At 42.2% G+C, this 24,996-nt stretch overlaps 1 protein-coding gene across 1 annotated transcript in view; it reads left to right on the forward strand.

The window, feature by feature from the left end:
* The window catches only part of LOC124552402 (5'-3' exoribonuclease 1), a 183,738-nt gene that overhangs the window by 144,032 nt on the left and 14,710 nt on the right, over positions 1 to 24,996 (forward strand). The window contains exons 26-32 of the mRNA XM_047126666.1: positions 173 to 262; positions 351 to 419; positions 4,897 to 5,019; positions 8,199 to 8,277; positions 11,880 to 11,995; positions 16,594 to 16,852; positions 24,064 to 24,239. Coding sequence (XP_046982622.1) covers positions 173 to 262; positions 351 to 419; positions 4,897 to 5,019; positions 8,199 to 8,277; positions 11,880 to 11,995; positions 16,594 to 16,852; positions 24,064 to 24,239 — 912 coding nt within the window. The remainder of the gene's footprint in view (positions 1 to 172; positions 263 to 350; positions 420 to 4,896; positions 5,020 to 8,198; positions 8,278 to 11,879; positions 11,996 to 16,593; positions 16,853 to 24,063; positions 24,240 to 24,996) is intronic.

Raw genomic sequence — 24,996 nt, forward strand, 5'->3', positions numbered from 1 at the left:
AAATATTGAGACCCATTTCCCAACTGTGTTGTCCTTTGATCGAATGCAAATTGCAACTAGCAACAGGAAAATCTTGTAATAAAATTTGGTACATTATCCTTTTTGTGTTCTTTCAAGCTTCATACATAATTATTTTCTGCCTTTCTCTCACTTGGTTTCCTTTACTCTGTAGAGTGCTGCAAGTAAAAACCCACCACAAGCAGCCGTTCTCCAGGAGAATACAGCAGGTGCCGAGTTCCGTGCTCTATGGAGCAACTTGCAGGTGAGTTTATGTAGTGTTAGGTGACAGATATAAAACTTTGCCCGTGACCAGATAATGTTCTTAGAAATGTTGTTATTCCTGTTTTCAGAAGCTGCCAGCCAACAACAGTGTGGTGCCTAAGAAACCTGACGGGAAACTGGTGCCTAAATCTGTAGAGGTACGTACATTAAACACTAGATCCTCCTGGGAACGGTTTTATGTTGGTTGCAACGTATGTTACCTAAATGTCTTTTGGGATTCTTTGCTCATACTTTTATGTTGGCGTATGCACACAAAACAATATTGAACTGCTAAAATTGGTTAGATTTCCCAACATGTTTTATAATCCCACCTGCCATAAGTAATGGAACACTGAGGTTCATCTGTAAAGGAGGCTGCATATAGGACTCTAGTGCGACCTATCCTAAAGTACTGCCCGAGTTTTTGGGGTCCACACCAGGTGGGATTAAAGAAGACATCGAAGAATTTCAGAGACAGGCTGCTAGATTTGTTACCAGTAGGTATGAACAAAATGCAAGTGTTACAGAAGTGCTTTGGAAACTCAAACAGGAATCCCTGGAGAGAAGATGACATTATTTGCGAGGAACACTAATGAGAAAATTTAGAGAACCGCTCATTTGAAGATGACTGCAGAATGATCCTATTGCCGCCAACATACATTTCGTGTAAGGACCACAAAGGTAAAATACAAGAAATTAGGACTCATACAGAGGCATATAAGCAATTGTTTTTTCCCTCAATCTATCTGCAAGTGGAACAGGAAATGAAACAACTAGTAGTGGTAATGTGATCCACTGATCCGCCACACAACATACGGTGCCTTGCAGAGTATGTATGTAGATGTAATGTAAAAAACATATGAATCCTACTCTGTGGTGAGTGATATTGTCAACAGTGGACAAAAGCTGAAACATTTCTTATCTGGTTTATTTGTTGTTCTGGAGTTGAATATCTAATCAAATAAGTTGTCATTGGCTTAACTGCAGCTTTGTCCATAAAAGTATTTTCTTTCATGTACACTCATTTTCTAACAATTTTGTACATGTGTAATTGTTTTTTATGTTTTTTATAAAAAATTGCACATGCTCTAACAAAACTACCTACTTGCTAACACCACAATACATTCCAGAAGTAACCACCATGGTAAGGGTGCTTGCAAGTTATTACAATCAGTACTTCATATTGACAAGATAAGAGCCGATAGTTTTTGCGTGCCATTGAAAAGAAATGTATGGTGATGATCTGTGAACCTCTCTTAATATGAGCATTATTCAAAAAGTAATGGGACAAGTCCTTTGTTAGAAAAGATTTGTCCAGGAAACTAAAGATACACACACAATTGTAAGGCACTGGTATTAATTACTTTTCCATGTAGCCACTACATTTGTCTAAGCTGAAATCAAAAGATGTCAGGAACTGTACATACATTATATACAGTGGAAATGGTCACATTGCTGATAAGGAAGGAAATTAAGAATGAGATTTTCACTCTGCAGTGGATTGTGCGCTGATATGAAAGATCCTGGTAGATTAAAACTGTGTGCTGGACCGAGACTCGAACTCGGGACCTTTGCCTTTCGCGGGCAAGTGCTCTACCAACTGAGCTACCCAAGCACGACTCACGCCCTGTCCTCACAGCTTTACTTCTGCCAGTATCTCGTCTCCTACCTTCCAAACTTTACAGAAGCTCTCCTGCGAACCTTGAAGAACTAGCACTCCTGAAAGAAAGGACATTGCGGAGACATGGCTTAGCCACAGCCTGGGGGATGTTTCCAGAATGAGATTTTCACTCTGCAGTGGAGTGTGCGCTGATATGAGATACTGGCAGAAGTAAAGCTGTGAGGATGGGGTGTGAGTCATGCTTGGGTAGCTCAGTTGGTAGAGCACTTGCCCGCGAAAGGCAAAGGTCCCGAGTTCGAGTCTCGGTCCGGCACACAGTTTTAATCTGCCAGGAAGTTTCAAGGATTTAAGGATTGTAATCTTAATGATAGTGGTGTCGCTAGAAGTGTAGCTCTCGCACATCTCTGGAAGTATTAGGTAAAGAGCTGGCCATGGCCTTACTGAACGAATCATTATAGCGTTCACGTGACTAAGAGAGAGTAGTTATAAAATTCAAAGTAGTAATTAATAGGGGCACAACTGAAACACCTATATTGATTTATTGACATACGCTCACAATGTAATGCCTTTTACAGAAAAATCTCACACCTGAGATTGGGAGCACATAATGCTAATGTCTGACTATTTCTCGGAGCTCAGTACCTCACTTGCCATGAGGGAATTTGGACCAGTTTTTCAGGAAGGGAAAAGGAGATGCATGAAAGCAAGGACATGTTGTTGAAGTTGACTGCATGTGTGTAGTGATAAATGTTAAAGGCAGTGAACAGTGTACTTTTATTATTTACTGATGGAAGTAAAGCTGTGAGGATGGGTCATGAGTAATGCTTGCGTAGTCCAGTCAGTAGCATTTGCTCGCAAAAGGCAAGGGTCCCAAGTTAGTCTCGGTCTGCCACACAACTGTAATCTGCACGTGCTCTGCTGCAGAGTGAAAATTTCATTCTGGAAGATAACCTGATCCAACTGTGTATAAACATGAGAGCAATGTTGTTACGTATAACAGATGAGGAGTGTATTTATTAAGGCACTGGCCTCAGGTTCATGAGGATAGAAGCTCATGCTGTGTCCAGCTATCCTGATTTAAGTTTTCCTAAATCATTTCAGGCAAATATCAGGATGATGCCTTCAGCATGGCCACAGCTGACTACATTTTCTGTCATCATTAAGCACTTATGCACAGTGTGTGCTATAGTTAATACAGAAAATTGACATTGGTGAATGTACAAGATAATAGAAGCAAAACCATTTTAGTAGACTTAGCTCAGTATACGAGTTGTTTGCAAGGTAATTGCAAATTTGTGGTTGCAAGTCACCACTGAGTTCAGTATTAAGTATTGTCCTAATCAGTAGAAATGTATTGAAATGTAAACTTTTCAGTTGAGCTTCCATCTAATTCGGCTGAAATTTGACATGAACCCGTATGCTGTTTATTAGTCAATACATGAGCAACATTTCTCGTTCAAAAAGTAGTTAGGGGTTCTGGGTGATCATCTTATTGTGCTTCACATTCTTCTGAGAAAACTTGAACATGGCTGTCTCCAGGTTTTGTGGCAGGACCTTCTATGATTGCTCAAGAATGTTACTCTTGCACAACAGTAGAGAATGTGGTAGTTCTGTGTTGCGGCACCAGCACATTGTATTGCCGATGTAAGACATCTAACTTGCCAGTATGATCAGAGACAGATAGGTCAAGCATGGTGCGCACCTTGGCCTTCAAGATCAGGCTGTTACAATTGTAGATCAAAGACGTTTTCCGGAACGATTCATGCTCACATTGTCAAGTCCAAATCAATTGCTACATCCAAACCATAAAAAGAAAGAATGTGTTAAAAAGAAGTACAGCGGAGTTCTGTTGAGGTTCTGACAGCCAATGAAATTAAAAATTGAACGACCGTAGTTGTGGGCCAATTACATGTATACACTCTGGGGGAGGGACTACACACCATGAAGGAATTTATCCATGAATGGGATGGGATGGAAATCAGTAGATGTAATGTGTATATATAGACAAACAAATGATTACAGTTTCAGAAAAAATGGATGATTTATTCAAGAGAAACAGCTTCACAACAAATAGGTAAGCCAATAATGCATTGGTCATCCTGTGTCCCTTACACAAGCAGTTAAGTTACTGTGTGTGACATTAATTGATAGAATTGTTGGATGTCATCTTGAGGGATATGGTCCCAAATTCTGTCCAGTTGACATGTTAGTTCAAGAAAATTCTGTGCAGGTTCAAGAGCGACACTTGTAATGCTTAAAGCATTCTGAATTGGGAAGAGATCCAACGACCTTGCTGCCCAATGTAGGGTTTGACAAGCAGTAGAAACTCGTCATTTGCAGGCAGGCATTTTCTTGATGAAATGTAAGCCTAGGATGGCTCCCCATGAAGGGCAACAGAACAGGGCATAGAATATCATCGATGTACAGTTGTGCTGTGGATAACAGCCAAAGGTGTCCTGCTCTGGAAAAAATGGCACTCCAGACCTTCCCCCTCAGTTGTCGAGCCGTATGGCAAGCGACAGTCAGGTTGGTATCTCACAGCTGTTGGTGGCATCTCCAGACACGTCTTTGCCCTGGAATGTCATTGACTGAAGTAGAACTCTGTTAGGTGATGAGTCCCACTTCAAACTGAGCCTCGATGGCCAGTAGAGATGTAATGCACGGTGACTTGATTAAAAAGTTCACATTTGTACAAACTAGGCCAATGTTTCGTCCTGAAGTCAGGGAAACGTGTAACCACATTCCCAATTATGGTATCAACAACTCATATCAATGTTTACTGGAAAGTTTTTGTTTCTATTGTCAGTCTTTACTAATAATTATGGTATACCTTATGTTCCCATATGTTTGAATATGTGAATTATGCTTTTCCTTGTATTTAGTAGACACATTGTGTATCATCGTAAAGTGTTCCTCAGGTAAATAAGTTACTAATATACTACCAGAATAGTTGTTGAAGTATAATTTGAAGGTGGAAGGTGACTGTGGTTTTATGCTGTGTGTATGTTCTGAAGGTGGAAGACCAGGGGACAGAGCTGTTGAAGAAAGTGCTCAGAATCGTGCCAGATGGCCCTGACGGTGCGGCAGCCAAAGAGAAACGCAAGACGGGTGCTGCATCTGTGACTGCTGAGACACAGGTGATGAACAGTGATACTCTAGAATAAATGCCAGCCTCACTAGGATAAGAATTGTCACATTACATTTGGGTAAAAACGGTAATATACAGACACTAGGACAGATAGAGATTAAAAAGGTGATAGAGGTAGAGAGGTGTGTGCAAAATTTGTTGCAAAGATTGTTCTGCATTACCCATAGTCCATGTTTTGCTTTCATACAAGGCTATGCTACAGACATACACTCTCAGAAATGTCTTCCTCAGGTTAAGGTCAATGTCTGATAACAGTAGACCTCATTTAGAAAGGAATGCCCCTTCTTGTACACTGGTCTGCTTCTTATATCTTTCACTGCTTCATTTGTCATGCATTATTTGGCTTCCACGGTGGTGGAATTTCTTCATTTTATTTACTACCTGATCCCCAATTTTGATGTTAAATTTATCAATAATCTGATTTCTGCTATAGTCCTCAGTACTTCTGTATTGCCTTCATTTACTCTTGATACATATTCTTTGCTCACTAGATTGTTCATTGTATTTAACAGATCCTTGTAATTCTTCCTCATTTTCATTGAAAATAGCAGTGTTATCACTGAATCTCAATATTGATGTTGTTTCCCTCAATTTTAATCCCACTCCTGAACATTTCTTTTATTTTGCTTGATCATTGTACAGGCTGGACAGTAGAGGCAAAAGACTACATTCTTGTCTTACACCCTTTTTAATGCAAGCACTTGTCTCTCGGTTTTCATTCTTATTATTCCTTCTTGGTTATTCTATATATTGTTTATTAATGGAATGTAGCAATATTATGAGAAGGAAAATTTCTACTCGTGATATAGTGGAGATGCTGAGTCACAGGTAGGCACAACAAAAAGACACTCACAATTATAGCTTTTGGCCATTAAAGTCTTCATCTATTGTCGACAAAGGCTTTAATGGCCGAAAGCTATAATCGTGAGAGTCTTTTTGTTGTGCCTATCTGCAACTTAGCATTTCCGTTAATGTGGTGAGTAGCAGCTTTCCTCCTCATAATATTGTTACATTCCATCCGGGATTTTCCATTGTTTGATTATTGTTTATAAATGGTCATTCCCTATAGCATATGTCTATTTTCTGAAAATTTCAAACATCTGCCACCATTTTATGTTGCTAAATGCTTTTCCTAAGTTGAAAAATTTAGTGAAAGTGTCTTGATTTTTCTTAGATCTTGCCTCCATTACCATGTTCATTGTCAGAACTGCCTCTCTAGTGTCTTTATGTTTGCTAGAACCAAATGGATCATCATCTACAAGATTCTCAGTTGTCTTTATACTGTTCTTGTCAGTAACATGGTCACCTTAGATGGCAAGCTAATTGTGCCACATGTCTTACATTCCCTATCTTCACGATAATATGTATGATGTTTTTCCAAATCCCAATGGAATTTCTCTAGTCTCATAAATTCTACACTCAACACAGACAGTATACCAATTAGGTTCCTTTCAAGTATACTGATGCAGTAGTTCCGTACTTAGCAACCATATACAACCGCTCTCTTTGCCAAAGATCTGTACCCAAAGACTGGAAAGTTGCACAGGTCACAAATATTCAAGAGAGGTAGTAGGACTAATCTACTAAATTACAGGCCCATATCATTAACGTCGATTTGTAGCAGGATTTTGGAATGTATATCGTGTTCGAAAAATTAGTAATTACCTCAAGGAGAACAGTCTATTGACACATAGTCAACATGGATTTAGAAAACATCGTTCTTGTAAAACACAACTAGCTCTTTACTCACATGAAGTGTTGAGTGTTACAGACGAGGGATTTCAAACTGATTCTGTGATTCTACATTTCCTGAAGGCTTTTGACACTGTAACACCCAAGTGACTTGTAGTGAAGTTTTGTGCTTATGGAATATTGTCTCAATTGTGTGACTCGATTTGTGATTTCCTTTCAGAGAGGTCATAGTTCATAGTGACTGATGGAAAGTCATCGAATAAAACAGAAGTGATTTCTGGCGTTCCCCAAGGTAGTGTTATAGGCCCTTTGCTGTCTTATCTATATAAATGATTTATTGCAGCCATCTTTGGTTGTTTGCAGATGATGCTGCCATTTATCATCTAGATTGTCAGAAGATCAACACACATGCAAAACAATTTAGGGATGCTAGGTGTATGGTGCGAAAATTGGCAGTCGACCTAAATAATGGAAAGTTTGAGGTCATCCACGAGTGTTAAAAGGAATCCATCAAACATTGGGTACATGATAAATCGTTCCTGTCTAAAGGCCGCAAATTCTTCTAAATATGCAGAAACTACAGTTTGAACAACTTAAATGGGAAACAACATATAGGAAATGGCGGGGAAGGCAAATTGAAGACTGTGTTATATTGGCAGAACACTTTAGAAAATGTTGCAGATCTACTAAAGACACTGCCTACGCTGAACTTATCCATCCTCTTTTGAAGTACTGCTGTGTGGTCTGGGATCCTTCCCTGATAGGATTAATGGAGTAAATTGAGAAAGTCAAAGAAGAGCAGCGCGTTTTGTATTATCGTGAAATAAGGGAGAGCGTGTTGCTGACATGATACAGGGTTTGGGGTGAACATCATTAAAACAAAGGTGTTTTTTGAAGCGGTGGAATCTTCTCATAAATTCCAGTCACCAACTTTCTCCTCTGAAGGCAGAAATATTTTTTTGATGCTGACCTACATAGGGTGAACCGATCATCATAATAAAATAAGGGGAATCAGAGCACACATGGAAAGATATAGGGGTTCGTTTTTTCCGCGCACTGTTAGAGGTTGGAATAATAGAGAATTATTGTGAAGGTGGTTCGATGAACTGTCTGCCAGCCACTTAGTGTGATTTGCAGAGTATCCATGTAGATGTAGATGTAGTGGCAGATGTTGATACAGTAAGCAGGTTCAAACGGATGCAGAGATGAAGAGGCATCCTTAAGATAGACTAGTGTGGGGAACTGTATCAATCCAGTCTGTGGGCTGAAGGACCACAGCAGCAACGCCTTCCTTACATTATTACTCCTTTCACATTGTGTAAATTCTGCAGCACCCTGATACTGTAATAATTCTGTTCTGCTTACTTCCATAATTGCCCATTAAGTGTAGAATTAGTCCTTCACTTTTCAGCACACTCATCATTTAGCATTTTTTTTTAATTTTTTTTTTTATTTTTTATTTTTTTTTTTTTCCAGACTTCGCCAGCCAAGAGCATTCAGAAACCTACAACAGAGAGCAGCTGCATGAAACTTCTGCACATGTTCCAGGCCAGGGGTAAGCTTTACAGGAGATATAATCGAACAAAATAACCACTTCTAAAGAGGTGTGTGTGTGTGTGTGTGTGTGTGTGTGTGTGTGTGTGTGTGTGTGTGTCATCACCCACCCGTGCCTGCAGCCATGGGGAATAATTTCTTCTATGAGAGAGAGAGAGAGAGAGAGAGAGAGAGAGAGAGAGAGAGTGTGTGTGTGTGTGTGTGTGTGTGTGTGTTACCCACCCATACCTGCAGCCATGCAACTGGCATGGGTGAGAGAGAGAGAGAGAGAGAGAGAGAGAGAGAGTGTGTGTGTGTGTGTGTGTGTGTGTGTGTGTGTGTGTGTGTGTGTGTGTGTGTGTGCCGGACTGCGAGCACTGTGCGGTCAAAATGGAAGAGGTGATGATCAGGAGTGATTAAAAGACACAAATATAGTTTCTGCATTTATTACCGATTCAGGGTACAAAGAAACTCTCCAGGATGGAGTTAGTTATTACATATGCTACATGCAAAAGTTAGAAAGGTGCAGAAATGTTACAGGAGTGAGTGCTGAATAATAGAGATAGGAACAGATGCACATTACTAGAGTCTTAGAGACAGATGGCAAAAAGCTGTGTGTCCTGAATGACATGCTAAACACAAGAGAGTGTAATCGAGCAATCTCTCTGCAGGCAGATGCTGGATGCAGCCATGTGGTCTGTCTCTCTACCTCCTGGCTGCACTGCATCTTGCAAGGTCACCACATGGCTGTTGGATTTTTGTGATTCTTTACACAAGGTCTGTTTAAAAAGTATCAGACTCTCTCTCTCTCTCTCTCTCTCTCTCTCTCTCTCTTTCTCTTTCTCTATCTTTCTCTCCCCCCTACCTTCTTCTTCTTCGGTGCATGAGCTGACTTGAATCTTCATGCACATGGGTGAATTTTTTCCCACCAGTCGATAGTGTAGTTGCTGGCAAGCTGTTGACTGAGGTAGTGTGTAGTGCTCGTGTTGGGTTTGCATTGCAATTGAAATGGCAGACAGACTGGAGTGGTGCTACTGCATCAAATTTTGCCAGCAACTGTGTGACAGTCATGTGGGAATTCAGATGGATTTCTGCTGTAGTGATGCAGGACCATCATGTGAGTGCCAGAGAAATTTTGGAAGAGGAGGGCATCAGCACTTTTTCGGCACATCCCATTGTGACAGAAGATTTGGCCACGAAGAGAGTGTCGGCAAAATTCGTGCCAAAGCTGCTGACAGCGGAGCAAATGCAACTTCATGTTGAAGTCTCGCAGGACACGCTGAAGTCCACAGCAAGTGACCCTGACTTCGCAAAACCATAATCGCTGGTGACGAGTCCTGGGTGTACAGGTATGATCCGGAAACCAAATCCCAGCCATCACTGTGCAAGCATTGCTCCTCACCAAGACCAAACAAGGGCCGCCAAGTGAACAGCAATATCAAAATGATGCTGACTGCTTTCTTTGACTCCTGTGGTGTGGTACACCACAAGTATCCACCGCAGGGTCAATCACCAAAGAGTACTACCAGGATGCCCTCCGTCACCTATGTGATGCTGTGCGGTATGAGAGACTGTGGTCAGCAGAAAATTCATGCCTCCAGCATGACAGATTACACAAGTAATGGGCAAGGCGAACTCCAGATTGCGGTTTATTGGTAAATCCCGAAGCGATACAGTCCTTCAACAAAGGAAATTGCTTACAATACGGTAGTTCGTTCAGTCTTAGAGTATTGTTTGTCTGTATGGGACCCTTACCAGTTGGGTCTCATTCAAGAGATTGAAAAGGCCCAAAGAAGAGCAGCAAGATTCATGACTAGTACATTTAGCCATCGCGAGAGCATTACAAATCTCGTAGAAAGTTTGAAGTGGGATACACTTGCAGATAGACGATGCACTAAACGGAAGGGGCTGCTCACTAAATTCTGAAATCCGATCTTTGCTGAGGATGTAGAGCATATATTATTACCACCAACTTTCAAATCGCGCAATGATCACCATTCAAAGATAATGGAAATTAGAGCTCGTACTGAGGTGTTCAGAAAGTTGTTTTTCCCTTGTGCGATCTGCGAATGGAACGGGGAGGGGGAATATGACTTTGGTGCAAATTGTGCCCTCAGCCACACGCCGCTTGGTGGCTAGCGGAGTATATATGTAGACATAGACAATGCTCCAGCACTTTCCTTGCACTTGATACAGACTTTTTCGGGGAAAAATCAGATACCTGTGCTTCAACAGGCTCCTTGCTCTTCTGATTTGGCCCCCCTGCAATTCCTGGTGTTCCCCAAACTCAGGAGGCCATTGAAAGAGACACAATTTCAAACAAGAGAGGACATTATGGCAGCAACAACAGCCAACCTAAACTCCATTCAGAAAGAGGCTTTTTCGGCATGCTTCCAACGATGGTGGCACTGCTGGGAGAAGTTTGTGGAGTCTAAAGGGAACTGTGATTGTGTGTCCAACACTCCAGGTAAGCCAGCTTTTATTTCCCTGCCCAAGGCCATATACTTTGTAACAGACCTTTTTATTATGGTATGTGAAGTTGGGGATCCATTATGTATCCCCGAAGCAGTTTCAAGCGAGTCTCGAAAATTCTCGAGAAAATATACTTTCCTTGCTTGCAGTGTGGGTGGTCCGGGTTTGATTCCCAGCTGATTCAAATTTTTAAACAAAGATGCATGCTCTTATAAGCGTGTCTGTGAAACATAAAATCAATTAATTTCTATTTTTTTAATTCAAACAATCTTTATTGACCATCATTTATTAAAAGTCAGTAATTAATCATTTATATTTGGTATGAAAAGTGGAATTTTGTGTGTGATATGTAATTATTAATAAGAAGATCCACACTTTTCATGAAAAGTGAATTAGATTTGTTTTAATTAGTGTATATTTGGTGAATATCATATTCAAATGATGTAGGAGTTCAAACTGGCTAGAAAAAAAAATGAAAAAGGTAATGACTGAAACAAGACTCGAACCAGGGATCCAGTAATTCCTGGTCTCAAGTGCTACCGATTTCTCTCTCTCTCTCTCTCTCTCTCTCTCTCTCTCTCTCTCTCTCTCTCATGTATCCCCATCCCTATCTTTACATATTTTACACTTCAGGTAAATGTTCACAGGACTTGCAGTTTTGTTTAAAAATTTACGTCAGCCAGGAATAGAACCTGAACGACACGTGTGAGGAGCCAAGTGGTCCATTGAAGACTCATTCTAGCTTTGGCAAGATAGACATGTGAGGAAAAATTCTAAGCTGTTTTTCTCAAGTATTTTAGAATGTTGTATCTAACTGCTTTGGGTCATTTATATTTGAGTTGTGAGCTTTACGTACCACAAATATAAAAAATTATAAAAATCTTATTGCCATGTGGTTTCCTCGTTGGTAGGGCTCTGTCTTGCCTTCAGACTTTGGTCCAGTGATTCAGCACTTGTGTAGCAGGATGTGTGCCTGGGTATGATGATAGGACACTTGAATGCATAATCTTAACACGATGAAAAGACAGTAAAAATTACTGACCACATAGTATTAACATCTGAGGAGGTGTGTGTGTGTGTGTGTGTGTGTGTGTGTGTGTGTGTGTGTGTGTGCAGCAGGATAATGAAATGTTTCTGTGGTTCTTTTTGTAGGACTCGGCATCCCCCGCTATGCATACATTCCCCAGGAAGACGGGACAGTGCTGGCTAACGTTCAGATGCCGGACAACACAACCTACCACGGGGAGTGTGCTGCCAACAGGGAACAGGTCTGTCATTCGCCACATCTTCACCTGCTGTAGTCTCTGTATCATAGATGTGTTAAAATTTTGCTGTGTTGTGCTCTTTAGCAGCTACATACAAAAATACTGAGTGGTGGAGAGAAATGCGAGAACTTGAAATAATTAGAAGAAAATGAAGTAATATTTCAAAACTTCATTGGAGATTCAAAATACGTATTTTTTTAATGTTTCATGCGAACTTGCAAGTCAGTACGTACTTCACAAAATGACAATGAGAAAATTTGTAAACAGAGAATTAAAAAGTATTCCATGAAGTTTTAGGATTTCAGTCAGATGATGTCATCTTCTTGCCATGATATTTTAGCTGACAATCATTCAACCATCTTCAGGTGAAAATTTTGTTGCAGGGATTGCTCGTAAACATTGCTACCTTTATACAAAAAATTGGCAAGAAGATGCATACCCAAAGACAGCCGCTACATGAGTGACCTCTGTCAAGTTCAGCACTTTCTTCAAGTACTGTTTCATCTATGATGCACAGGCATGTGGGTAATGAGATACTGCATGCATGTGCTCTATCAGAATGCGGAGTTTCGGAGTTAAAATTCAAATTTCAAAATTAATAAAATAAAATGTCACTGAATGTATCATAGGTCATAAAATGTTTTCTCTCTGAAGAAATTAAAGATATCACCAGGTCTCATGCCTTATCCAGTTGAAAGCCACCATGATTAATAAGATCTTGTACTAAACTGACCAATTCCTTAATAACTGAATCTCAGAAGGATGTCGTTGAAGCCTAAGATTTGCGAGGGAGAGTAATCCATGGAATGTCCTGTGGAGATACAGTGCACGGCTATGGCTGACTTACTGAGCTGCGAAAGGTGAGTGTGGCAATCAAGTTAAACACATCTGTCACGCAAAGTGCACGTTGTCTGACCGTCGTAGGCTTTGCCACACTGGCAAGGTACTTTGCAGATTCTAGTCTTCCACAGTCCCAGATTGTCTTTTGCTGAACTGAGACGAGCACATGTCTTTGTAGGTAAGCGGAAGATTACTTTGACTTGACTTTTTCATAATATTCTGCCTAATGCCAATAAAATGTTGCTGACATACAAGAGGAATGCCCTGGACTTGAACCAGTTGTTCTCATCTTGATCATGTGAATGGTCACGTTTATTCTTCCGTAAAGCTATGCTGATGTGATATAGAGAATATCTATTATCTTTAACCATTGACTGAAGGAGCTCCAGCTTCTGTGCAAGGCTCTCCATCAGACACAATATGTGCCCGGTGAACCAACATTCAAAGGACGCCCATATTTTGTGACGGGTAGTGGCAGCTAAATGCCTGCAAACACTGGTCTGTATGTGTGGGCATTAAGATAAACGGAATCCTGCAATGATCTGTCCACTTTCCATGTGACCAAGACATCCAGAAATGCAGACAGCCACCCTTCTCCACTTCCATCGTAAATTTGATATTCTCGTGGATAGAATTCCAATGCTGCCAAAAGCGTGACAGTTCTTCTTCGCCATGGGAAGACATTTCACCAGAAGACTTTTGGTTTAAATTGCGCTGAATCAAGTGCCCTCTCCTCAAAGTCTTCCATAAAAAAAGTTTGCTACCAGAGGGGACAGAGGACTACCCATGACAGCACCATCAATTTGCTCAAAATATTCACTGTTGAATAAAAAGTTGGTTGAGGAAAGGACATAGTGAAATAGTGCTATTATATCAGCTTTAGACTTACTTCTGATGAGTGACAGCAAATCCATGAGAGGGACCCTAGTGCAGAGTGAGATGACATCAAAGCTTACTAATATGTCCCACACGATGTGAATATGATATGAACACTTCCCCGCAAAAGTTCTCAGTAAAGATACAGTACGTCAATCTCGGTCGTACATTGGAGTGCCGATATTGCTCACAATAGGATGTAATGGAAGACCGTTTTTGTGTATTTTTGGTAAGCCATATAACCGTGTTGGGACAGAGCTACGATGTCTTAATCTTTTTACAGCTTCTTGCAGAAGAGAAGAAGAATACAGCACCACTGTTATTTCTCTTTCTCCTGTCCCTGTGGGGTTTTTATCAATCTTCCTGTGCATTGGTTCAGTCAGCAAGCTATAAATCTTCTGTTAATAGAGGTCACATAGCAGCACAGTGGCATTTCCCTTATTCTCTGGAAGGACCACAGTGTGTGGATCGTCTTGTAGCTTTCGTAGTGTGGTCCTTTCTGTCAAGGAAATGTTATTCTTCTGGGGTGGAGCTCTCGTGAGTACGTGATAGTTTCACGTCTTATTTCTTCTGCAGCATCACTGGGAAGAGGTCTAATAGCTTCTTCACCAGCACCAATAAAATCCGTTACAGGCAAGTTTCTAGGCACAAACACAAATTTCAAGCATTTCCCAAGCACTGACAGCATCATGTTGTCCAGAACTTTATCCATGAAACTGACCACGGAGTGTCGAAAAGTGTCTTGTTGCAGTAACATTGCCCCCCCCCAATCCTGCGTGCGGCATAGATGGAGCAATATTCGAAGAGGGTGCGTAACTAGGCAGAGGTCACTCGTGTAGTGGCTATCTTTGCGCAACGGTCTTTGTGCCAGGTTTTTGTATAAAGGCAGCAATGTGAACTAGTAATCTCCAGTGCAAATCTGTCACCTGAAGATGGCTGAATCGTTGTCTGGCAAAATATTATGGCAAGAAGTCACTGCTATTGGGCTGCAACAGCCAAACTTCATGGAATCCTCTTTACTCTGGGAAAATTTCAAGATTCACTGAGAATTAAAGAATTAATAAACACATTATAGAGATAAGTTCTTCGCTTCAGCGAATAACTCATGTAGAGTGTAGAATGTCGAGGAGGAAACCTCTCTACTTGAATTTGAATACTTCAGATTTAGCTCTCGATTTTTTTTAAAATTTTGCTGTAAGCCTGTTGAAAATGAAATCAGCTGAATGGTGCACACTTTTCTCTACAGTGCTTAAGAAACTATTATATCATTTTTCCATCTGCCATTCGGTGACTGAATGTTGCAGTTAATTCTTAATGAATCAATATTGGCAACAACAAATTGCCTATGGCCTACAGCAAACTGACTCTGCAAAGCAGTTTGACTACGTGGTTCTGGGCTAAGAGTATTCATAGTGACTGTACAGAATAGCCACAAGATGTAACGCCATGTGAGATAGGAGAGTGAAAGCAAGCAAAGTAAACAAGCCTTAACGTTTCAAAGTCAGACACAATGACATTATTGTGGTAGTGAAGATAGCAGCATCCAGCTTCTGCACAAGACTTTGAATTAATGTGTCATTTCTAAGAAATGTATTGTACCGAACAGTGTAATGTGTTATTCCTGCTCTCAGCTATTAAATGTATTAAATTTTCATTTCCAATTGCATTTAACACCAAAATAACTGGTATGTTGCGATGTTCAGAAATATTTGAGAACAGGAAGCCCAACACAGTTTTACTTATGTTTTGTATCACGGACCTTCACAGAAGTTCATTGTACACATGGCTTTACAGCCCTGGATTCATCACTACTTTTATATGCTGTATGTGCAGTTCATTATTCTACTTATTTTATGACTTAACTTCTTCCTTTTTCATCAGTTTATTCACTTTTGATTATAGTTAGTTATTTTTGCCACAGTACTTTGATAACTAAAACTCATCACAAACACCCAGCAAAGATAGCATGCTCATCTGAGATAGTTATAGAAATCCCCTGCATCTGCCCCTGCTCCTGCCCCCCGCATCTGCCCCTGCCCCGCCACATCCTCCTCTGAATGACCCCCCCCCCCCCCCCCGCTCCGTAATTTTGACCCCCTCCCTGCATAACTGCCCCCCCCCCCCGGCATAACTGCCCCCCCCCTGCATATCTGCCACCCCCCCCCCCCACATATCGGCCTCTGTCCCCCACATATCTGTATCTGCACCTGCCCACGTCTACCCACCCCCACCCCCCGCATCTGCACGTCACCCCCCCCCCCCCCACATCTGCCCCTCATCCACATCTCTCCATACCTCTCACATAATCTCCCTCCCCATACCTGTCACTGTCCTTCCCTTTACCTTAATCTCTCCCTTTGGCTCATCCTTCTCTCTGTCTCATCCCTTATCCCTCACCCCCCCCCCCCCAACATTTCCCTCTCCCCCTCCCTCTCTCCCTCTGTGTGTATGTGTGTGTGTGTGTGTGTGTGTGTGTGTGGTGTCATCCTCTTGTTATCAGATTTTGGACATAGTTGAAAAGGAAGAAAGAGAGAGAGAGAGAGAGGGGGGGGGGGGGGGGGGGGGGCACTCATTGAGGCAAACTCTCAACCACTTGCGTATCAGTCCTGAATTTTTTGTGCATTACTAACTGAGGGTCAACCAAGGTAAAAAAGTGAAAGGTAGCAGGTGTGGTACCTGGGACAAGAACCTACACTACAGTACAAGTGTTTTCAAAAAGTAGATCCCACCACTGGGGACCTCCTCTAGTCTGTATAATTGCCCGTTTCTTTTGTAGTGCCTTCAAAACTTTACTTTTTGATAATGACATCTGACATACCTGCGTATTGCTCAGTGTTTAATAATTGGTAGGAGCATCTTTAAAGTGCCTTTTCTGTGCACTGCAGGCATCAGAGAGTGCAGCCCGAGTGGCACTTGCCGAGTTGGAAGCTGCCGGCGGTGCACTGCAGTTTGGAGCGTCTGGCCAGAGCTGGATGCAGTTGCACCAAAAACAACAGCCGTTTGGCAGTGGGAGTGGAGTCCACCACAGCAAAGGTGCAGGGGTAGGTGCACTGCCAGCACCTCCCCAGCAGTGGTTCCAGAATGGCAGCCCCAGTGCCCGGTTCAATCAGCAGCCACACGGGCAGTGGAGGTCACACACAGCAGGTAAACATTTCTCAACTGTTCGGAGGCCTCCCTTCTGTCTGACCCAACATGTTGTCTGTAATAATTAACACCCTCCTTGCAAATAAACTTTGCAATTTCTAGCATAACTTGTCTTCGCTCTTGCCTTTTGGATAAATGTTAGCCTTCAATTCGACTTCCAATAATAATTCAGTTAACTGAATTTTGGCCTTTACGTCATATTCCTCCAGAGATTGCACCCGGTATTCAGGTAGGTATTGCACTTTTGGAACTCTTTTTGCTGTTTAGAACATGCTCTGCTCGAACAATGAGAAGAAATGATCTCGAAATTTGACAAAAATTTGTGGAAAGGTCAGAAACTGTAATCTTTCGGGTTTCCTCTACGAGTCTTTCAACTGCACAGATGAATTCTTTATTAACCGAACATGGAAACCCACTTTTTTTGTCATCGTTGCATTTGATATCGTCCTTCATTGACCTATCTGACCCATTTTCTTACTATTGAATCAAACAGTGAAAAATCCAGGATGGAATAATGACAATGTTATGAAAAGGACAGATTGCTAGTCACTAGACAGGGTGGAGAAAAACTGTCACGAAATTTTAATCCTGGATAGCTGATGCCAGTAGGAACCTCTGCTGTGTAGGTCGACAACACACAATTTTTAAACTATGGAAACTTGGCACCACATGCTCCAATTGGCCCCGGGATTGCCCTGTTGCCAGATGCTGTGGACAATGCATGACCACAAATGCTTTGCCTGCCAGAGTTCGCCATGTATCCAAGGCGGGCCCGCATGCTCTGTGCTAGTGGGCCAGCCTTCCACTCTGGTGGCCTGGGGACAAATCTGCCGTGGTCCCGATACACCCATTGTAGTTTTGTGATAAGACATACTGGGAACAAACCCATCAACAGCTGTTAGTTCACGTACAGAAAGTCTTTTATAAATTATGTCGGCTCTGAAAAAGGGCCTTTTTTGTAGTTAGGACATTGTTTGCTTAAAGCAGGTGCTCGAACTTGGGACCCTCTGATGGGGGACAAGCTTGGTAACGTCGAGTGGTGTTTTGCCAAACTCTTTCAAAGATTCGCGGCATTGCCCTTATGTGATTGGCGGCATTAATTCCTCTTCATTTCTAGGTGGTTCGTGTTTGGGTGGGTGAACTAGAACCTTGAAGAATACCCACAGGAAAAGGTCTGGTGGCATGAGGTCTGGTGATTGCAGGGGCCATGTCATACGAGCACCTCTGCTAATTACCCAGCTGTCGAAGAGTTCATTTAAATATCCGCACACAGCACGACTGTATTGTGTGGGTGCCTCATCATGCTGCAACCACATTCGTAGCCATATGTCCAGGGGAACATCTTCCAGCAGGCTGGACAGAGTTTCATGAAAAAAGTGAAGATAATTTGCCCTGGTAAGTCAGGGAGGTAGATGGACTGGCCCAATTAGATGGTCACCCACAATGCCTGCCCAAATGTTGAGCAAAAATCGTTCCTGATGTCTGCGGACTTACTTGATGTGAGGATTTCCCCTTGCCCAGTAGTGAACATTTCGAGTGTTGTGGAGGACATCCCAATGGAAGGTGCACTCATCTGTAAACAACACAATGGTGGGGAAGCTGGGATCTCATACAACATATCGCAGAAACCCCAGGCAAAACCCTTGCCTGTGTTTGTAGTTCACCACAGGATTTAGGTCTTGGACAGGGTGGAAACTAAATGAATGCTGGCCATCATCCCTCAAAACCTCCCAGACTAACCAATGAGTGACCCCCATGTCATGTCCAACTCCTCGAGTATTTGTCTAGATGCTTTCTCAAAGGCACTCCAAAACATCCCAAAGGTGTTCTATAGGATTCAGGTCAGGACTCTGTACAGGCCAGTCCATTACAGGGATGTTATTGTCATGCAGTATCACGTTGTGTTCCAGATCTTCCGGCATCACTATGATATCCCGCTAACGAGCCTGTTTCGCCAAGTTGCCAGTGAATTGTTGTAAAAGTTTGCAGGTGTGGGTGGCATCTTGCTGGGTACCATTCCTCATACAACCAACGAGCTTCATGCACATTACAATAGCTCGTTCTTCAAACGAATGCTGTGCCACCATGCTTACTGTATGATTAAATCGCAGGTGACGTGTGTGCTCTGAAGCTAAGACCTATTCGACGTGTGTGTGTGTGTGTGTGTGTGTGTGTGTGTGTGTGTGTGTGTGTATCACATTGTGGCAGTAACGGGAAGAGGGACATTTGTACACTATGTGATCAAACCCCCAAAAACATACATTTTTCATATTAGGCACATTGTGCTGCCAGCTACTGCCAGGTACACCATATCAGTGACTGCAGTAGTCATTAGACATCGTGAGAGCAGAATGGGGTGCCCCACAGAACTCAACGGACTTTGAACATGGTCAGGTGATTGGGTGTCACTTGTGTCATACACCTGTATGCCAGATTTCCACACTCCTAAACATCCCTATGTCCACTATTTCCGATGTGATAGTGAAGTGGAAATGTGAAGGAACACGTACAGCACAAAAGCATACAGGCTGACCTTGTCTGTTGACTGACAGAGACTGTCGACAATTGAAGAGGGTCGTAATGTGTAATATACAGTCATCTATATAGACCATCACACAGGAATTCCAAACTGCATCAGGACCCACTGCAAATACTATGACAGTTAGGCTGGAGGTGAGAAAACTTAGATTTCATTGTTGAATGGCTGCTCATGAGCCACACATCACGCCGATAAATGCCCAACAATGCCTCGCTTGGTGTAAGGACCGTAAACATTGGATGATTGAACAGAGGAAAAAACGGTGTGTAGTGGAACGAATCACGGGACACAATGTGGCGAACCGATGGCAGGGTGTGGGTATGACAAATTCCTATTGAACGTCATCTGCCAGTGTATTTAGTGCCAAAAGTGAAATTTGGAGGCTGTGGTGTTATGATGTGGTCATGTTTTTCATGGCGGAGGCTTGCACCCCTTGTTGTTTTGCATGGCACTATCACAGCACAGGCCTACTACATTGATGTTTTAAGTACCTTCTTGCTTCCAACTGTTGAAGAGCCATTCGGGGATGGCGATTGCACCTTTCCACACGATCGAGCACCTGTTCATAATGCATGGCCTGTGGTGGAGTGGTTACACAACAACAACATCCCTGTAATGGACTGGCCTGTACAGAGTCCTGACCTGAATCCTAGAGAACACCTTGGGGATGTTTTGGAATACCGACTTTGTACCAGGCCTCACCAACTGACATTGATACCTCTCCTCAGTGCAGCACTCTGTGAAGAATGGGCTGCCATTCCCCAAGAAACCTTCCAGCACCTGATTGAATGTATGCCTGCAAGAGTGGAAGCTGTCATCAAGACTGAGGATGGGCCAACATCATATTGAATTCCAGCATTATCAATGGAGGGCGTCAGGAACTTGTCAGTCATTTTCAGCCAAGTGTCCAGATACTTTTGATCACATAGTGTATGTGTGAACCGACAACCATAGCGCTGCTCGTCAGCTGATGAATGGCAACAGGGCAATCCCACGACCAATCGGAATGTGGGCCCTTAGCTTCCGTAGTTTAAAGATGGTGCGTTATCGACCTACACAACATTAGTAATTTTGATTCTTACTGCCATCAGCTATCCAGGGTTAAAATTTCGTGACAATTTTTCTCCACCCTGTAAAGTAGAGACGTTAAGTCGCAGACAGGCACTACAAAAAGACTGCTAAACAGGTAAGCTGTCAGCCAGAAGGCCTTCTTCTAAAGTAGACAAAACAACCACTACCCCCACCCATCCACGCACACACACACACACACACACACACACACACACACACACACACTGACTCATATACAGACACAGACATAACTCAACACACACATGACCACTGTTTCTGGCCACCAAGGCCAGATTTTGAGCAACTGTCCATGAGGGGAGAAGCAGTCTAAGCTGTGTACCAACATAAGCTTTCTTGAATTGTGCAGATGGGAACTCTGCCTGCAATATATCCTACATTCCTGTAACCTCCTTTGGTCTCAATCTTCGTTAGTTACTGTCTTTCACCCTTTCCTGATCCCACTTCAGCACTACACAGCCTTCTGTTCTAACAATGCACCCACTGTCTCTCCTTCCCCACCCTCCATCCATCCATCCATCCATCCAACTGCACCTAACTGCCCTACCCTCTCCTCACCTCATCCCTTAAGTTCCCATAAGAAGCACTTGACTGTCCTCCACCCCTACCCTGCTATCCCTCCCCCTCTCCTCTCCAGATTGATTCTCCCTTCATCCGCAGTTGCTCCCAGTCTGGTCACGGTAGCCAGAGACAGTGGTCATGGTAAGTGAGTTGTATTGGCCTGAATGTATGTGTGTGTGGTCTACTTCAGAAGAAGGCCTCTCGACTGAAAGTGTACTTGTTTAGCAGTCTTCTTGTGGTACCTTTCTGTGACTCTACGTCTCCACTTGTTGATATAGTTTGTAGTTGATGGCCGGGGACACCACATCACTGTTACAGGCAGTCTGCAAATATCAGTTCATAGTTGTTGACTACTACATGTACATGGATACTCTGCAAATCACTTTTAAGTGCCTGGCAGAGGGTTCATCGAACCATCTTCACAATTCTCTATTATTCCAATATCAAGTATAGCGTGTGGGAAGAATGAACACCTATATCCCTTATTTTGTCTTGGTGATCGTTCCTCCCTATGTAAGTCGGTGTCAACAAAATATTTTCGCATTCGGAGGAGAAAGTTGGTGATTGTGACACTCTCTCCCATATTTCGCGATAATACAAAACGTGCTGGCTTTCTTTGACCTTTTTCGATGTACTCTGTCAGACCTACCTGGTAAGGATCCCACACCACGCTACAGTATTCTAAAAGTGGACGGACAAGTGTAGTGTAGGCAGTCTGCTTAGTAGGTCTGTTACATTTTTGAAGTGTCCTGCCAATAAAACGCAGTCTTTGGTTAGCCTTCCCCACAACATTTTCTGTATGTTCCTTCCAATTTAAATTGTTGGTAATTGTAATATCTAGGTATTTAGTTGAATTTACAGCTTTTAGATTAGACTGATTTATCGTGTAACCGAAGTTTAACGTGTTCCTTTTAGCACTCATGTGGATGACCTCACACTTTTCGTTATTTAAGGTCAACTGCGACTTTTCGCACCATTCCGATATTTCTCCTAAATCGTTTTGCAGCTTGTTTTGATCTTCTGATAACTTTATTAGCCGGTAAACGACAGTGTCATCTGCCAGCAACCGAACACGGCTGCTCAGATTGTTTCCCAAATCGTTTATATAGATAAGGAACAGCAAAGGACCTATAACACTACCTTGGGGAACGTCAGAAATCACTTCTGTTTTACTTGCTGACTTTCCGTCAATTACAACGAACTGTGACCTCTCTGACAAGAAATCACAGATCCAGTCACATAACTGAGACAATTGGAGTTAACCCTCTCAGCGTCAGTTATGGCTTGAAGATGGTGCTCTGAAGCCCCCAAACTGGTAGCCATATAAGCGTCGTCATAAGGATGGATTTAAGTGCTCCATTTTATTACATCTCCATTTTATGGTGAGTAGCACTCTATCCTTTCATATTATTGTTACCATTGAATCACTCATATTTTCTTTGCAAGCCTCACAAATGAATGTGGTGTGGTCTTCTCCGCATTCAGGAAATTAATTACAGATCCAACCCCGCAATCAGCAGGATTTTCAGCCAACTTCATCATTCTAAACAAGCACTGGACACCATAGGCAACACATGTAGGACTCAAAATGGTATAATATCCTTCTCCTCAATTCAAGGCAACTACTGCACATGTGACAAATTCATAACCTCCTGCGCTGCTATCCTGCTTTTATGGAGTGAGCTCACAAATATTGCCAGGTATGATGCAAGTGAACACGCAAGTCGATCAGTGCAGAATGAGTATCATATTTATTCATCAATTTAACAGTTATTGGATCTTCTATAACCATATATGTGATACGTCACTATTACATACGTAAAATATAAACATATTACTCAGTGCACGTACCCAGTAAGTACATCTGTCTACAGAGGCACATGTTCTGGGACAAAACAATACATATTCTTCCGACCTAGCGAAAATAATAGTAATAACAGTTGAGTCTCTTGGTCAATGTTAGTGAATAGATGGCCTATGTAGGTAGCGGCCCAAAATATATTTTAGGATGCCGTCATATTTTGTATGGGATTAAGCAATATTTTTTAAAAAATTAGCACATATTGCTGAATAGCCTTGACAGTTGCTCAATGTTATGGGCCCACATCACCTTAAACCAGCTCCCGGTATAGGTGAACATTGGTTTAGTAGCCCAATCTAAAGTTGGGAGACTGACTATGAGGGACTTGCTCATTACTAAGCAATGCTGACAAATCAGCTTACTCATTAATCACATAATAACCTGCAAACCATGGATGAAGGGCAACATCCTGGTGCTATCTTCCCAGGTATGTGGAAAGCGTCTGCCAGAGTGCCACACTGCAAACTGTTATTGGCAGCCTGAGTATATAGAAAAGGTTCCTATATATGTTTGGTATCACCACTAGGTTGGATTAAAGGAAGACATCGAAGCTATTCAGAGGCATGCTGCTACATTTGTTACGAGAAGGTTCAATCGACACACTAGTGTTACGGATATGTTCTGTAATCTTGAATGGGAATCCCTGATGGGAACACTATTGAAAAGTTTAGAGAACTGACATTTGTGACTGCAAAAAGATCCTACTGCCTCCAGTGCACACAAGGTGGACAAAAATATGGAAACAGCAAAAACTCATCACATTACCATGACTAATACAATATGGGAAAACTGTTGGCATTCAAAATAGCTTCCAGTCATCTCAGAATGGATAAACCTTGTAAGGTTTTCATAGGACTCTTAGAATCTTATACCATTCTTCCTGCAAAATAGTGGCAAGTTCATATAACAGTGGTGGAGGTGGCTAACGATTGTTCACTCTTCTCTCCAAATTAGACCAAAAAGGATCTATATTATTGAGATCTGGCGACTGGTGGGCAGGGGAGATGCAGCAATTCATCCTTGTCTCTCTAAACCATATTGTTATATATTTATCAGAAAAGCAAAATAGATTTAAGTTAGTAGTGTTTCTATAGCAAGTAGAGATATTCCACCATGCAGTGTTTCAACGCTTAACATACAATGGTGTCATCTGCCTTCCAGCTGACACGTCAGACCGGAGTCGGCTGAGGGACCATCAGGGGCACCCTCCGAAAGGATCTCGGGGCAGCCCAGGGTGGCAGCATCAGCATCAACATCAGCAGCAGCATCAGCATCAACAGCAGCACCTGCAACATCACGGACGTCATGGCCAGGGATTCCAACCACCGTTTGGGCAGGTAGGCTGAATGGCAATTGCTTGCTGATAACTGCCTCGTTCGTTATCTCCCTGTTGTTGTGGTCTTCCATTCAAGACTAATTTTTTGCAGCTGTCCATACAATTCAACCCTCTGCAAGCCTCTTCATAATGATTGCAACATATATCTTTCTGAACCTTCTTACTGTCATTGGGTTTTAGTCACCACCTACAATTTTTACCCCCCACATTTCCCTCTGTTACCAAATTGGTGACTCTTTGAACCTCAGAATACAAGGTGTGATTAAAAAGTAATGAGAATTGTGTTTCTTAAAGTGTCTTTATTTATTCATCAATTTCAATTTTGTTCACTTTAGAATAATCCCCCTGAGATATAATACTCATGCCAGCACTTTTTCCAATCTTGGATGCACTTCTGGAACTCACTTTTCGTTACAATGTTCATCTCCTTCAGTGATTCAGTTTGTGTTTCATCAATGGTGGCAAAATGACGGGCGTTCATGGTTCTCTTCAGCCTCAGCCATAGAAAGAAGTAACAGGGGGCCAAACCCAGCAAATACAGTGGTTGAGGCAACATAGTAGTTGTTTTTTGCCGAAATAATCATTTACAAGTAATGTGGTGTGACTGGGAGAATTATTGTGATACAATTTCCACAAGTAGTTTTGCTACAATTCTAGTTGTTTTCTTCAGATTGCTTCACACAAACAGCATCTCATTGTAATCAAAGAAAATGGTAAAAACAAAGATTCTGTAACTTACCAAACGAAAGCGTTGGTAC

The sequence above is a fragment of the Schistocerca americana genome, chromosome 10 (genome assembly GCF_021461395.2).
Source record: "Schistocerca americana isolate TAMUIC-IGC-003095 chromosome 10, iqSchAmer2.1, whole genome shotgun sequence".
Taxonomy (NCBI): domain Eukaryota; kingdom Metazoa; phylum Arthropoda; class Insecta; order Orthoptera; family Acrididae; genus Schistocerca; species Schistocerca americana.